We start from the raw sequence: 16,461 nt of genomic DNA, 5'->3' as shown, positions 1-16,461 counted from the left end.
GTGAGTCTTCGCTACTTCTGATCAATACCCCAACATGACACATACCATGGTTCTATTTTACTCGCGACATGTACCATTCTGTGGGGCCTTAGACGTGGATTTTGCACCCCCTTTAGACACCAAGCATCATTGTGCTTTATAAGTGGTTCCTTGGTCGGTAATAATGTTATTTTCGATTGTATTGAGTCCGATCCACTGGTTTTTGTTTGTTTATTTTGTGTTTTGTTGAGTTCCTGTCCATCCATTCATTCTTCATGCCATATTTTATTTTTATTTTGGTCAGTGAATGCCTTTGCAATTTTTGTTCTTTCATTTCGTAACATTAGGGGCCGATGACCTTTGATGTTAGGCCCCTTAAAACAACAAGCATCATCATCATCATCATCATCATCATCATCATCATCATCTATTATTGAGGTTATTTTCGGGGTTGGTTAGGTTGGAGAGGATATTGTTCAGCTTCCTTTTCACATCAGTTCTAACCTCATTTTGCGTATCTTCCGGCATTTTGCTAATGGCTAGCTCTGATTCTGTGATCATAGTAGCGGCTATGTTGAGGCTGTTCAAATTGGGCCAGTTGTGTTTCGGTCCTTTGGATAAAGTTGATTGTTCAATATCACTTAAGGGCGTGTTTGATAGATTTACGACCGCTGGATGAAACTGCGAACAATTGAACGTGTTTCTATTGGAGTTTCTAGTTTGAATGTTATGTAGCCGGGAGTTTTTTAGCCTGTTGAGTTTATTCTCCAAATTTGACTGTTTTCTGGCTAGTTCGTGGAATAATTTGTTCTCTACTTGTTGATAGAAAAGTGTCCAATGTGCGTTTGAAAGTAGTTTAGTCGCTGCAAGGTGAGCGTCATATAGTTTCTGATTCAAAAAAGATTTCTTTCTATGCAAGAATTTAATTTCGTCTCTTAACCATATTTTGTTGGTTTTGATTTGAGTTTTGATGGTTTGAGGTGAAATCCGATGTTTCTTTTTATTGCTTCTTAGAAAATTAGGTGTCAAGTTAAGTGATATACATTGTTTTAGGAAATCGACGTCTTTGCGTAGCTTGGCAATCTTTAATTTTAGGCCTAGATATTGAAAGGCTTTCTGTTTTGCCTGGTAGGCTACATCATCAAGGGTTATGAATTTCATGTTGTTGGTCCGTATTGAACTGAGAATAACACATGAATAGTAACACAGTAAAGGTTTCCACCTATTCAATACTAATATGTATTTGCAATATTATAAATTATATGGAACTAGTTTTGACCCACCTAGGGGTCATCATCAGCCATATTAAAGCATACATAAGTTTTGTCGAATCCTAAAACATGTTATTTTTAACTGTAATAATTTATAAAGTGAAGTGTGGTAATGAGATGAGAAATGTTAGTATGGTACAGGTGAGTAGTAATTAATAATAATACGAGGAACATATATACAAAGAAGTTTGGAACAAAGTACAAGTGGGGTGCTTAGTGTTGTAAAAATATAAACTCATGGATATCAGTAGTCCTCGTACTAAAGAATACAATGTAAAATAACACATATAAACATATATACAAGTATGTACAAAGTCTGGAGAGTAAAAAGTGATACTCTTTTAATGCCGAGTCGGCTTGACACTGATCAGCTTAAGCAGAGAAATTAGGCATTTGGTGTATTAAAGCTGTGTTGACCGGCTGCGTTGTTGATTGTTGGACGTGAAGTTATTTTTGAATTTCTGGTTAAGAAGGAGGTGGATACTGCGCATGGATGTATTAATTCTCAGTTCTTAGCGGGTACCAAATTGGACCTGTTAAAATGGAGAAAGCCAGTAAAAACCAAAAACGGAGATATATTCCTCGTATTATTATTAATTACTACTCACCTGTACCATACTAACCTTTCTCATCTCATTACCACACTTCACTTCATAAATTATTACAGTTAAAAATAACATGTTTTAGGATTCGACAAAACTTATGTATGCTTTAATATGGCTGATGATGACCCCTAGGTGGGTCGAAACTAGTTCATGTAATTTATAATATTGCAAATACATATTACTATTGAATAGGTGGAAACCTTTACTGTGTTACTATTCATATGTTATAGATCCACTGACGCACAAACTATACTAGACAAACTTAACCCTCTAGATCCCCAAATTATATTCACCAAAGAAACCGAAAATAACCATACACTAAATTACTTAGACTTAACAATAACCAGACACGACAACCACTTATCTTACAAGATCTACAGGAAACCCACACACACACCTTAAATACCATAAAAAATGACCCCATTCATCCCAATACACACAAAACAGCAGCCTATTATAGTATGATTTATAGAGCTTTTAACATCCCAATGACAACAGAAGACCAAAACAACGAATTGAAATTAATCCACGACATAGCTAAACATAACGGATACAGCAAAGAAATGGTCAACAAAATCATTCACAAAATAAAATCACAACCTAAAACTAAATTAGCAAAAACAGCCAAACCCAAAAATGATTATGCCCTATTTACCTTTAACAACACCCATATAAATACCGTAACTAATATTTTAAAGAAGCACAACATGAAAATAGCATTCAAAACCACACACAATAGTACCAACATTATACATAACACTAAAACAGTCAATAATAACAATAAATACAACCAGTCAGGTGTCTACCGTATCAAATGTAACAACTGTGACACAAGTTACATTGGACGTACAGGCAAAAACTTCACCATCCGCTACAATGAACATATAAATGCAGTAAAACATAACCATTTCTCATCAATAGGCCAACATGTAGAAGAGTCTAAGCATAGTTTTACTGACATCAATAACAACATGACGATACTAAACATAAACTCTAAGGGCCCCCTGCTCAACATAACCGAAGATTTCTATATTTCTTTGGACCAATACGCTAATCCCAATCATAACATTAATGATATTACAGAGAAAACCACCATCATTTTTGACAAAGCCATTCCGGCATTAAAGAATGATTACCTCAAAATAGTAAACACACCCACCAACAAACCAACGAATCACAAGCCCGACCCCGCCCCTACTTCCCCAACGGCCACTCCTTCCCCTCCACCTACATCCCCCTCCACAGCTAATATGAGCCCCATACGCACTCGTAGTAGAACACAGCAAGCCTTCAGACACATTGGTACAAGACCTCCACAACAACTATAGTAAGTACTCTTTCCATACACACACCAGGCATTCCTTCATACACACACTACCGGTATACTTATATTAGCTTATCTTTACAGACTACAACCACAAACGAACATAGACGAGAAAGGTGTTGCCACCAACTGCTTCTAAATTCAAACTCAAGACCTGCAGTTTACTATATTAAAACTTATTGGAGTACATCACAGTTGGATTATATAACATAATAAAATTTCTTCATGACAAAGGTCCACATCAATATGACGCATACCAGCTTCAGAACATTCTCGAAGATTACCTCATACAGCTAAAATCAACATGACATAAAAGCAAAGGAACCACACAGAAGATAGAAGAATGGAATCTATGTAACATGAACTAAAATTTTAACAAATGTCTACCTATACATACCAAATTTTAATGTGTTAAAACTTTTTAAGTGTTTTATATTATGGCCCATATGTTTTAATATGTTCTACATACTCATGTTCTAACTTATTGTAACTTTTTACCTTGACCACAGATATTTTAATTTCATGCTACTGTATACATTTCCATCCCCCATTAGACATCCGGACGTCTAATACAACAACAACTTGTGATTTGTCTAATGGCTGGAAACTAATCATGTACTAGCTGATGATGGCCGTTAAGAGCCGAAACCGGTACTAGTGTAATCTATTTAAAATAAATTGTGTATTGATTGATGGAAAAACACATTTCTTATCTATACTTTGTCCAGCACAAATCGCACATGGAGTGACCGGCATTTGAAGCACAGAACCCAGCGGTGAGAGGCCGCCTGAGCCGCGGAGGTTCCATCACCTTCTGAAATAAGAAGTAAAGGCAGAGATGCGAGAGTAATCTGAGGTTATCCAATTACTTCCTTTATTAGGTCCTAGCCTAGATAAAGCCGACAGCCATTTTTCTCTTAATTCCCTTCTAGACGGTATTTCATGGAGTCGTATCTTTTCTGGCTGCAAACCACCTTGCCAAGATTGGCAAAATGGTACACAACAGTTGAATATTTCGGGGAAAGAATCTGAAGTTTCAGTTCTGCGAAAAATATACCTTGCACAAACGGAAAGAAATAAGTACCAACACCTTAAAATCACTTTAGAAATATATATAAGGATAACATCATTAATTCATTTCACAGTTCTATACAAAATATCTCTTGTACGAACAGGTGTGACCAGGCACGCTTACTCATACGAAATAACTCAGGTTTTCACACACATTCATGCACCAATAACACAGCGCTACACCCACAATGACAGCGAAGATTGTGCGACAACTGCTGCAGTCTTACGGCGACTTGGAGAAATATTGGTAGCCACGCCTACCTGTGTTAAACTAGTGGCATAGAGCAGGCAGTATAAGAAGATCGAGACGGCAGTGGTGTATATGTAGCAGAAGTTACTCCTTCTGAATAAAGCCATGCTGTAGAAGGCATGCCAAACCATCAGCTGATAAGTAGCGTATGTTACGAGTTGTACTTCCGAATGTAACATATAGTAACCGGAAACATTCTTTTGGTAACTGCGGCTGTTGAAACACAGACCCTTATTTTTAAGTACATTTCATGCTTGTTCTCTACATTTATCACATCAGGATTTATGCAAACAGCTGTCCATGAGATAAAACAGACCATATTGTTTAGGTTAGGTATATTATAGCCCTGATAGTGCCAAAAGTTCCTCGACGGAAAGAATAAAAATAAATAACAGGAAAATACACCGCATTTATGGATATCTACAGGTGTAGCGATAATGCATTTTATTATCATAATGTTTAATTTTGTACGTTTGTTGTCTCTTTTTTTATTAACACATACCCTAGTAAGTTTTGTTTGGCGTCTCCGAAAATCGTTTAAAGTACATGGGGACATAATATTATTACTATTATTATTATTATTATTATTATTATTATTATTGTTAGGTACGTTGGCGAGTAAAACAATCGATTTAATTGGATAGCTTTTATCACACTTTAAACTTCTCTCCAAATATATATCTATATTGACTTGAGTTACGAGATATTAATTGACCACTTTGTTAATGATCTCGCCTGGTGTATAAATAGCAACAACCGCGAATATTTCTCAACTAAAGTAAACTCATTTCCTCATCCCGAGGTGGTACCTCTCTTTTTAGACACACCCCCAGGAGGGGAGTTACATGTACCACTTTTATCGCATATCAACCTTCCTGTCATTTGTAAATCTCTGGCAGTACGGTACCGGGAATCGAAGTCAGACTCCCGAGACCAGCAACTAATTGTGCTAACCATTACTCTGGCGAATTATTATTAACTACAAAACACAGACATATGGCATGACTGATGCATGCTTGCAATGCGCAGGTCGGACACGAAGCTAGGCCTATTCACCTATTTGTGCGACGTCATCAGAGCTGCAGTAGACCTACGCTATGGAGGCGGACATTTAACTACGAAACACACATGTACCGCATGGATTAGACGCGCTTTCATTAAGTAGGTCATACAGATGAAACTATTCACAAATTTGTGCGATGTCATCAGAGCTGCAATAAGACTTGTACCCGCTTCGAAGCGGAATCACTGTTCTTCTCTGACGAATTACGTTAGGGGTTCTTATATGCAAGATTTATTTTTTTCATTTTCTTTCTCTCGAAAAGCCAGGGGGGGGGGGGCCTAATATGCGAGGGTGTCTAATACACAAGTAAATATGGTATATTGATAATAGCACTGGCCAAATTGCTAAAATCATCTGCAAGCACATTGGTCACCATTTGAGTTCAAAAAATAGAATGCCCTCATTACTATATGATATTTCCTACACTTGTGGCAATATAAACAATGGAAAAGCACTATGGCTGACTAGGACCTGCAACAAAGAACACAAAAAATAAATATCCACTAAAACCAGCCAGTCAATTCAGCAATAGTAGAAAACAACCTATCTTCTTCAGGACATGATACCAAGTTCCAAGAAGTTTAACCTCTTATTTACATAAAGTATTAGCTTCTGTACCCACTGTTGACATGTTAGTTTTGTACAATTGAAGCAGTACTGCCATCTGGCAGAACAGAGTGGCACATACGGCCTTCAAATCCCCTCCAATTTTATTATTCTGCCTTTCCCTCATTCTTCCAATGATCATTACATTCTTTTCTCACTTCGATAGATATCTTCATTTCCATCCCCATTAATAGGAGCTAATAACGACATGGTTTTGAACCTTATATAAAGAAGTGACAACCACCACCATCATTGCCAGTTAGTTCATAATAGACAGCTCCGTCTAGTTTCTCCAAAGATACAGGGTGCACAAAAGACTTTCCTTTCCCATGACCTCGAAGCCTGCTCCGCAGTGTCTGTACGTCACGACAGTTTGCAGACCACTTCAACCCCAATACAATGGCCCTTTTCAAGTGCTGAAATGTACATCCAAGACCTACAACACGGACATCCATTGTATGTGACTGACAGTTTCCACTCATCGACTGAAGCCTGCTTTCATCCCTGATCTAAATTCGCACTCAAGTCTTCAAAAACCCCAGTTATTTCACAAGCAGAACTTATACAATTAGCAAATACCTCACCCCATCTGTAAAAATTTTGTTCTTGATGACATGTTCATTTTAATAGGAAATAGCTGAACAATTGTGGGGGAGTATTGAGGTGCATACCTCAAAAATATATCTGCTGCTGTCCAACGGGGCCTATCGAAAATTAACCTTCAATATCTTTGTATTTTTAACTTTGGTGTCCATTTGCAATTAAATTGGTTTAATTATAAACAACTGGCTGCTAATCTTAATTGTTATTCATGTAGTTGAGGCTACAAACCATTTTCCTGTGATATCAGCACAAGCAAAGCAAGACAGACAAAAAGTGAACTGAACATGCTTTTGACTTTCATATACTTAATCATAGATAAAAACAAAGAATGAGGCAAAAATTTTAAGTGTACAGATAAAAATTATATATTTTTTTACATATAGATAACTGGTCTTGAAACACATGAAAAGCAGTGAAAATAAGCAAAAATTGCACGAATTTTTCCTTATCTCTTTGTGATAATGTTACATCAACTCAAGAGATTTCTTATGGCAAAGATGGGATAAGACAGGACTAGACTACACTTCCGCAGTCAGCAATGTAGTGATGAACGAAGGTAAGCAACCGTAGCCTTAAATTAAGGTTCAGCCTGGTGCAAAAATGGGAAACCATGGAAAACAATCTTCAGGACTGGAATTCAAAACCGACCACCAGATGAATACAAGCTCATAGCTACGTGACCTGAACCCCGTTGCCAACTTGCCTGGTCATCTTGATTGAAATTCTTCTTGGCCTTTCTTAACCTCACTTCTTGATTTTTTCATGAAATCTTTTCTCCTTTTATTAATCGCTAAGCCGGTTCGACGTGTACGTGTACAGACCTGTAAAACATAAGCAAGGAGCGGTTTGACGTATACCTGTACGAACTAGGCTAGCAATGTTTTATATGTACATCTGCCTGCCATCTGATGGTTGCCAACATGAACTTTTAGCACGACTCACAGCACAGGGTATTATTCTATGCAGGGGAGTATTTTCTACCGGAATGTGGCATTGTGTTGGCATAAAAAGAATTCGTTTCAGCAACGTCGATCATTGTTAACAATATGGCAACATCCTCGCGCCCTCTGTATTTATCTAATGCAGCTCTCGAACGCATATTAGGTTAAAGTAGTGATAAGAATAGTCCGAGTATTTAATGAAAGTGTTAGTGATGATGATTATGCACAGCAGGAAGTTATCTGTGATATAAATAATGATAGTAATATAACTGAATGCTCACCCGAGTGGTCATGGACACCGGTTGATTAGAATTTTATTCCAACAAGAAGGTAATTAGGCATTTCTTTTACTTTGCATGCCACCTTCTTGTGTGTAGATACATCTGCATATCCACTTAATTTGAACAAAATCATTTAGAAGTTATAGCAATGTTTGTGACGGCATATAAAATTGTGATATTTTTCTAAAATTTATTACCGCTGTAGGGTAAAACTTGGCCAACTTTCAATACCGGCTTGAGGGGTTAATCTGATGATCCTATAGTATTCTTTTTATTTACTATCAAAGAAACATCAGGCTTCTGTGGAAATATGACAACGTAAGCTACTCTGCACATCCGCAGTGCCACAGTCAGCCATCTAGTGATGAATGAAAGTAACTTTTCACCAAGAAAGCATTATTAGAACAGCTGTGGTTTATTTCTGAGGAAACAGAGGAAAGTCTTTGCAAAATGTACCTTTTCAAATATTTTGCCTTATTTCAAAAAGTATAAACCGAAAAGATAACTTATAGCGGAGCAAACAATTAACTTAGAGGTGGTAAATTAAAACAATTACTCAATAATCTCAAATGTGCTACTGAACTCACAAGAGTCCATATTTGGATAGATCCTGCAGAACTATTGTTTTGCAAACAATGAATCTTGTTTTCAAACTACTCCAGTGCTTACCTTGAATCCTCGCCTTTCACAGTTGATGTACAAAATAAATTCTTGTCCTTGTGAGAAGAAGAGGTCACCTTCCCTCTCCTCGCATCCCCAAATTCCATTTCTACATGTATTTCTCACAATAGTATCCTCATAGAAGCGTGGGTTGATATGCAAGATAATGTCACTGATGATATCATGTGGTACAATTGGCCCACCTTGAAGATTGACAGCAAATCTGAAAATAACCACTGCAATTGAGAGCAACTGACAACAGATGTAATATTTAGTAGCATTTCATAGCATATAATGTTTTTGTATTATGTAGCAAAACCTGTTGATAATGAATATTTCTTTAAATATTACAGCTTGTAAATAACATTACATTTTAAGGGCATTTAACATTGCACAGACATACGTGCGTTTCATAAGTAATGCAAACAATTTTTTTCTGACGCAACTGTACACTGCAGCTTGTTCTAACCTGCAGGGCTAGGTGGAGGGGGGTGTTAGCTTCAAACGCTCTTTGTCTCATTCGGCAGCGAGCTGCCGGAGAGTCAGGATGTGCGTTTCCATCAAGCCCGTTTTGAGTTCATGTAACACAGCACAATGGATCGTTCTGTAGAGCAACGGTACGCTATCAAATTTTGCGTTAAACTTGGGAAGTCTGCCACGAAACGTTTCCATTACTTCAGCAGGCCTTTGGGACTGATTGCTTGTCCAAATCACAAGTTTTCCGATGGCACAAGTTGTTCATGGAGCGCCGAGAGGAGATCACCGACGAACCTCGCAGTGGACGGCCATCAACCTCACAAGTCGACAAAAATGTGACACATGTGCGCGATTGTTTGAACTCTGACAGACAGCTGAGCCTTCAATTGATAGCACAAACTCTAAACATGGCAAAAACAACATTTTCCGCATTGTGACCGAAGATTTGAACATGAGAAAGGTGTGTGCCAAACTTCCCAAAAGTGTTGACCGACGAACAAAACGACAACATAAAAGTGATTGAGAAGTCTCACTGGCGAGTTGACAAGTATATCGTAAGCCAAAGCTTAAGTTGCCCTGTCATTAGTTACGACTTTCGTGGATTGTTGCTAGTGATGAAGTTATCTTGCTTTGTAAATTATTATTGAAAGTGGCATATGCCGTCACCGAGTTAGATGGTGACTGTTATGATTAAAATTGCATTTGATGTGCCGTGCATCTTGAATGAAGTTGAATTGAGAATATGCGCTTATAGTGGAGATAGTGTGGAGGCTTCTTGTATATGTTGTGGAATGTATATATCTGCAAATAGAAATAAACGGTATAAGAGATAGTGTATGATGAACTGTGGAAGGCGAGTTGTGTGTTGGATTACTTACATTGAGTGCTGGTGCTATGTGCTCTGTGCGGCTGCCTGTAGAGATCTGTTTCGTGTTATTCTGGGACTGTAGTTAGCAGCGGCGGAGGGGAGGTTTGGAGGGATAGGAGGAGTGCTTGTGAGGGGAGTGGAGTTGAAGTAGGGGGAATCTTTAGGCGGTTCATTTGTATGTGTAGGTCGTTGTTCGTTAATTCTTTTTAAATAATAATTTGTTAGGAGGGGAATGACTGTATTGAACAGGATATTATTTTTATCTATGGTTTCATTTAGATTGAAATTTGGATTAACGTCTTGGTCTAGATTTATGTAGAGTTCTTCTAATATGCTGAGCAAGGGGCTCTTCGGATTGGTGTTGAGGATTTGCATGTCATTGTTGATATTTGTGAATCTATGTTTTTGGTCATTAATATGTTGTCCCATGGCTGAAAAATGTCTATGTTTGACTGCATTTATGTGTTCATAGTATTGTATTTGAAAGTTTCTCCCGGTATGTCCTATGTAGCTGGCTCTGCAGTCATTGCATTTCAGGCGGTAGACACCTGAGCGATGATATTTATTTATGTTATTGACTGATTTGGAATTGTATAATATGTTAGTGTTGCTGCGTGTGGTTTTGTATGCTATTTTCAGACCTTGTTTTTTGAAAATATTAGTTATAGAATGTATGTAGTTGTTATTATAGGTAAATAATATGTAGTCTTTCTTGTCTTTAACAGTTCTAGTTAACTTGGTTTTTGATTGGTTTTCTTATTTTGTTGATTTGGTTTATCATTTCTTTCTTATAACCATTTTGTTTAGCTATTTCATGTATTAGGTTCAATTCTTTGTTTAAATCTTTTTCCGTGAGTGGAATATTGTATGTTCTATATATCATGCTATAGTATGCGGCTTTTTTGTGGGTGTGTGGGTGGGTAGAATCTATTTTTATTGTGTTGGATGTGTGGGTAGGTTTCCTGTATATTTTATATGTTATATGGTTGTTGTGTCTAGTTATGGATATATCTAAGTAATTTATAGTGTTATTATTTTCGGTTTCCATAGTAAATTTTATGTGGGGGGTCTATTTTATTTAGTTGTTCTAGGATTTGATTTTCGTTGGTATGCCTATTGTCTATTATTACAAATACATCGTCGACAAATCTGCACCAAAAGGGGATGTTGTCTAGTTTTTGAATTTCTAGATGTTCTAGGTGGTCCATGTATATTTCAGCTAATATGCGTGACGTTGGTGATCCCATGGGTAATCCTTTTTTATGATATATAGTATCGTGGAAATTTAAAATAATTATTGTCAAATGGCAAAGTGTAATAATTTTATAAATTCTTCTGTTTCTAAATTACTGAGCTTACTGTGGTTTTTGAGATTGGATTCGATGATTGATATGGTTTTTTGTGTAGGTATGTTAGGATACATATTTATTATGTCGTATGAGGCTAATCTGTAATATTGTTCTATCTTTATGTTTTTGGTAATGTTGCAAAGTTCTATTGAGTTTTTTATGGTTTTCTTTGCCTGGAACACATAATGTTTTTTGAGGAATTTTTGGATGAATTGTGATAATTTGTAGGTGGGACTTGGTCTATAGTTTATTATGGGTCTCATGGGAATGTTGTCTTTGTAGATTTTAGGGTATGCTTTAGCAGTAGACAATCCTGGGTTCATTGTGATCAATTTTGTGGTTTATTTATTTTTATTTATTTATTTATTTATTTATTTATTCACGAAGCACAAGATTCAGCTACACTGAGCAAATTTCACTTGCACTGTCAACGGACTATTTAACAAACGTAAACTTTCATAATAAAATATAACAAGCATAACAAAATATAACAAGATCAGGTACACAGCCTACTAATAACAACTGTTCAAATCGAAAACCATAAGAATGTCCATATTCATAGCCAAGTCGTCGTGGGTCAAGATGGCGGTATAATCCCTTCATATCAACTTATCTTTAAGAGGCTATTTACACACCTCTCGAATACACTTTTATTTGATGATATATCAAGTTCTTGTCTCCTGTTAATATTGTTAAAGAGTGTTGGGAGGCGGATTAGGAAAGATCGTTGAAGTATTGAGTGCTGAGTGTGGGGAATGTGGGGAAGGTCTTTGGTTCTGGTGGAGCGGGAAGGAACACGGAGAGAGAAGAGTGAGACAAGATGTTCCGAGCGGTAATGCCCATTTAAGATCCCGTGGAGGAAACTCAGGTCAGCTACCTGTCGCCTGATGTGCAGCAGTGACATATTAATTGCCATTAATACCTGCTACGTAGACAGATTTCTGAGATTGGGGTTTCTGTTCCTTACAATTGCAGCGAAGAAGGACACTGCTCTGTCTAACTGCTTAGTATTGGAGGGGGAGGCTGTTGACCAAATAGGAGAGCAGTAGTTTAAGATAGGTTGAATGATCATGAGGAAGAAGTGACGAAGAGCAATAGGGTCAGAAATTTCTGTGAAGCGATAGAGAATGCCTAGTAATTTCATAGCCTTGGTTGTATATGTTTCTATGTGGGTCTTAAACTGTAATTTTGTATCGAATATTACACCTAGGTCACGCTGTTGCGTAACTACGGTGATGGGCTTGTCGAGTAGGTAATATGATGTCGGTAGAGGAGATTTACGTAGTGTTATGGTCATGTGGCTGCATTTTTGTGGACTGTGGATAAGTTTCCAAGTACGGCACCAGTTCGAGAGGGCATTAAGTGAGGACTGTAGAAGAGCTGCATCTCCTGGATTCCTGATCTCCCTAAATATCTTGCAGTCGTCAGCAAAGAGTAGGGTATTGGCTGTTTCGTTGAGTTCGGACGGCAGATCGTCCATAAACAAAGAAAACAGCAAGGGGCCAAGAGTACTGCCTTGTGGGACACCGGACGTGACTGGTAACCATGAGGATGAAGTGCCTGATATTACCACTCTCTGCCAACGGTTATGTAGGAAGCCAGCAAGAAGGGTCAGAAGACTGCCATGTATATTAAATCGTTCGGAGAGTTTATGGAGCAACAGAGTATGGTCTACAGAATCGAAAGCTTTCGAAATGTCTATGTAGCAGATATCCAGCTGCGATTTAGCTGCAATGGCGTGTGATGCAAAGCTATGCAGAGTGGCTAGGTTTGTTAGACAAGAGCCACCTGGTAGAAAACCATGCTGCTTGGTTGAGATATACGGCTGGTGAATAATTTTTTCAAAGATAAAGGATAGTGTGGGGAGAATAGAAATTGGTCGGTAAGATGAAACATTAAATTTGTTGTCTGATTTGAGAAGTGGAACAATATTTGCCTGTTTCCAGATATTAGGAAAATAGCCCGCGGCAAAACATCTGTTAAATAATTTAGATAGAGGGACGCAAAGAGTACTGGCAGTATTTTTTAGGAAAAGAGGACCTATAGTGTCGGCACTGGTAGCTTTGTTGGTACGAAGAGTTTGAAGAAGGTTATGAACTTCACTTGGTGTGGTAGTTATGCTTGATAGGGTTCTGTTTGAAGCTGTACCAACGGGTGGGAGCGGTTGGTTTTGTAAGGGAGGGGAGAAGTTGGAGAAGAAATACCTGTTGAACAGTTCATTGCGATCGGCGCCGTCTGCTGTTGCATTGTTGTGGTTCACGCTGACAGGAATCCGCTCCGTCCTTCTCCGTGTGTTGATGAGACTCCAGTAGCGCTTGGGATTGCTGTGGACGTTTTCAGTGACAGTGTCTACGTGTGTTTTGTAGTCCCTTCTGACCATAAACCTCGCGTGGTGGCGGATTTTAACGAAAGTAGAGTGTGTGGGTTAGGGAAGTCTTTCCACAGGCACCAAGCTCTCTTTTTATTAAATAGTATCAGTCTGGTCTCATGTGATATCCAGTGTTGATGTTTGCTGGTAGTAGCCCGTTGTGCAGGTACGAAGTCTTTAATTGCAGCTTGCAGCCAGTCGTACAGCAGGTCAAGAGCCGATTTGATGTCAGCTATTTCGAGCAGACTCCAGGGAAGGCATTCCAGGGCACGACACATTGCAGGCCAGTCGGCACGGCGCCAGATGTAGGTAGAGCGTTAGGATGTCCTGCTGTGAGGCTAGGTTTCTGCCTGGGGTTATTGTTTTAAGTTCTAATGAGGAGAGTATGAAGTCCAGGGTGTTGGGTCCACGGGTTGGGTACATATTAAACTGTTTCAGTCCGAGGCCATTAATAAAACTGTCTATAAAGTATGTGTCACAGTTGTTAGCTGACAGTCCGGTAGTTGGAGAGGACCACTTTATAGACAGGTTAAAGTCGCCCATTAAAATTACTTCACCATAAGGGAGAGCTGCAATGACTGAGTCCAGGCACTGTTCAAGGTCACAGAATGGGCTGTTTGGGTCTGTAGTAACATCCCACTTCCGTTCGAGATCTGTCCTTCGTTTACACGGTAACGCACTGTTCACTGCTAGCATCACTCCACCACCTAGAGTAGGGCGATCATGACGGAATATGCTGTAATTAGCACCGAGTGGTAGTTCACTGTCACTAGCCCATGAGAGCCATGTTTCACTACGTCCGATCACGACTTCTCTTAAGTCTGGCAGGGATAGTTCACAATCAGACAGCTTATTGTTTAGGCTTTGCACATTCTGACAATAGATATTTATGTCTGTTTTCATTTCACAAGTGGTGGGACCGGGGTTTAAGTGAACATCTCCAGCCAGTAGTAGGAGGCAAAGCAAGCCCCTAATCGCTGAGCGAGCAGGCCTAGGCTTGTTCGGCTCAGAGCTAGTAGGGAGGCGCCTATAAGTCTGGAAAATGGCACATCCAGTCAGAGAGAACGCCAGAATGTAGTAGTTTCTCTCTGCTAGTAGCCATGCAAAAGGAGAACTCACTTTTTCACTTGCACACACCGATTCCTTAACTCGAATAGACCCGTGCAGAGAACCGTATAGCGCAACAACTCCGATTATTACCACACAAACAATACAAACTGCAGCAGCACTAAGCTTGCGCGTGTCTACTCTAGCTGCCATCTTCTTGTTCACTTAAAAGGAAATGAGTGTTTTTCAGTAAAATTTTGAGATTCTTTTGAATACTATTTGTGGGATCTTTGTTCTTAATTTGGAAAGTTTCATCTTTAAAACAAGTTTCGGTTTTAGTTATATATTCATCTTTATCCATTATTACTGTTGTGTTTCCCTTGTCTGCCTTGGTCACTAGTATGTTATTTTGTTGGATTTTGTTTTTAAGCTTTTTAAGTTGTATGTGGTTTATGGTATCTTGCTTATTGGTTTCTTGGTTGATTCTATTGATATATTGTGGCAATATTTTTTTAATTTCATCTTATTTCATTTTGTTGTTCCTGAGGTATTTTGTTTATGGCATTCTCAGTTTCGGTGATGATAGTGGTGATATTCTCAAATACTGAGTTATTTTGCCAGTTATGTTTGGGCCCCTTGCTCAGTATAGTAGACTCTGTTTCATTAAATACTATATTAGTTAGATTTTTCACTGGTGGATGGAATACATGTTGGTTATTTTCAATAGTTGTAGTCAAGTGTTGTCTATTGTGTGTATTGTTGTGTGTATGCTGATTTTGTGATTGTTTTAATGTATTTAGTTTTTTGTTTAGTGTATTTTGCTCTTGTATGGCTATGTTTGCTATTTTTTCATTGGTTACTTGTTGAAAGTTGTTCCAATATATGTTTGGCAAGTTGCGTGAAGCTTTGAGATGTGTTTCATACATTTGTATATTAAGGTGTTGTTTCTTTTTGTACATGAATTTAATTTCTTCTTTGAGCCATATTCGGTTTGTCTTTTTTTGGATGTTCTGGGTTTGGTTGGTGTTCCTGTGTTTGCTGTTGTATTTTCTAAGAAATTTTGGAGTTAAATTAGTTTGTAGACATTGCTTCAAGAAAGTGATGTTTTTGACAACGTTAGTAATTTTGATTTTCAGATTTTGATATCTGTATGCTGCTCTTTTTGCCTGGTTGGCTGTTCTATTATAATCTATTAGCTTCATTTCCGTATTGATAGCTAACACAACATAAAAGTGATTGAGAAGTCTCCACCTTATCAATACATTAATTTATTTATTTATTTACCTTCTGGTCCAATTCAACTAGTTTTACAAAAAAAACTAACGTTCCAGAATTAATGCAAGAAGTTTAAAACTTACTTGGTGTTTTTAGATCAGATGCAATGAAACGATATGCCTCATTACAATAAACATTTTTAAGCCTGTACTGTAATTACAAATACTATTGTATATAAGTGTAAATTTTATCTCATTTTTATAACTAATGTGAACAAGTGTAAAACCCACTTGATGTTCAATAACTTAGACATAACAAAGTTATATGCTTCACACAATTGTGTTTTTAAGCCAACAGATGAATCCACTAATGTTTCGACAAACAATCAATGTCTGATCTAATTGAACTATTAATGAAGGTATAATCTCTCACATGTGATGTTTTTGTAATTATATTAATCTTTTTTGTGTGTCAGCTGAGGAT

General features: G+C 37.8%; 1 protein-coding gene across 5 annotated transcripts in view; it reads right to left on the bottom strand.

The window, feature by feature from the left end:
• Positions 1 to 16,461, bottom strand: part of LOC136863422 (32 kDa beta-galactoside-binding lectin) — a 297,029-nt gene that overhangs the window by 214,829 nt on the left and 65,739 nt on the right. For all 5 annotated transcript variants that reach the window (XM_067139833.2, XM_067139832.2, XM_067139831.2 and 2 more), the window contains exon 3: positions 8,664 to 8,877. In XM_067139833.2, coding sequence (XP_066995934.2) covers positions 8,664 to 8,877 — 214 coding nt within the window. The remainder of the gene's footprint in view (positions 1 to 8,663; positions 8,878 to 16,461) is intronic.

The sequence above is a fragment of the Anabrus simplex genome, chromosome 2 (assembly GCF_040414725.1).
Source record: "Anabrus simplex isolate iqAnaSimp1 chromosome 2, ASM4041472v1, whole genome shotgun sequence".
NCBI classification, from domain to species: domain Eukaryota; kingdom Metazoa; phylum Arthropoda; class Insecta; order Orthoptera; family Tettigoniidae; genus Anabrus; species Anabrus simplex.
The sequence above is the reverse complement of the archived record's forward strand: the minus strand, read 5'-3'. Positions and strand labels throughout refer to the sequence as shown.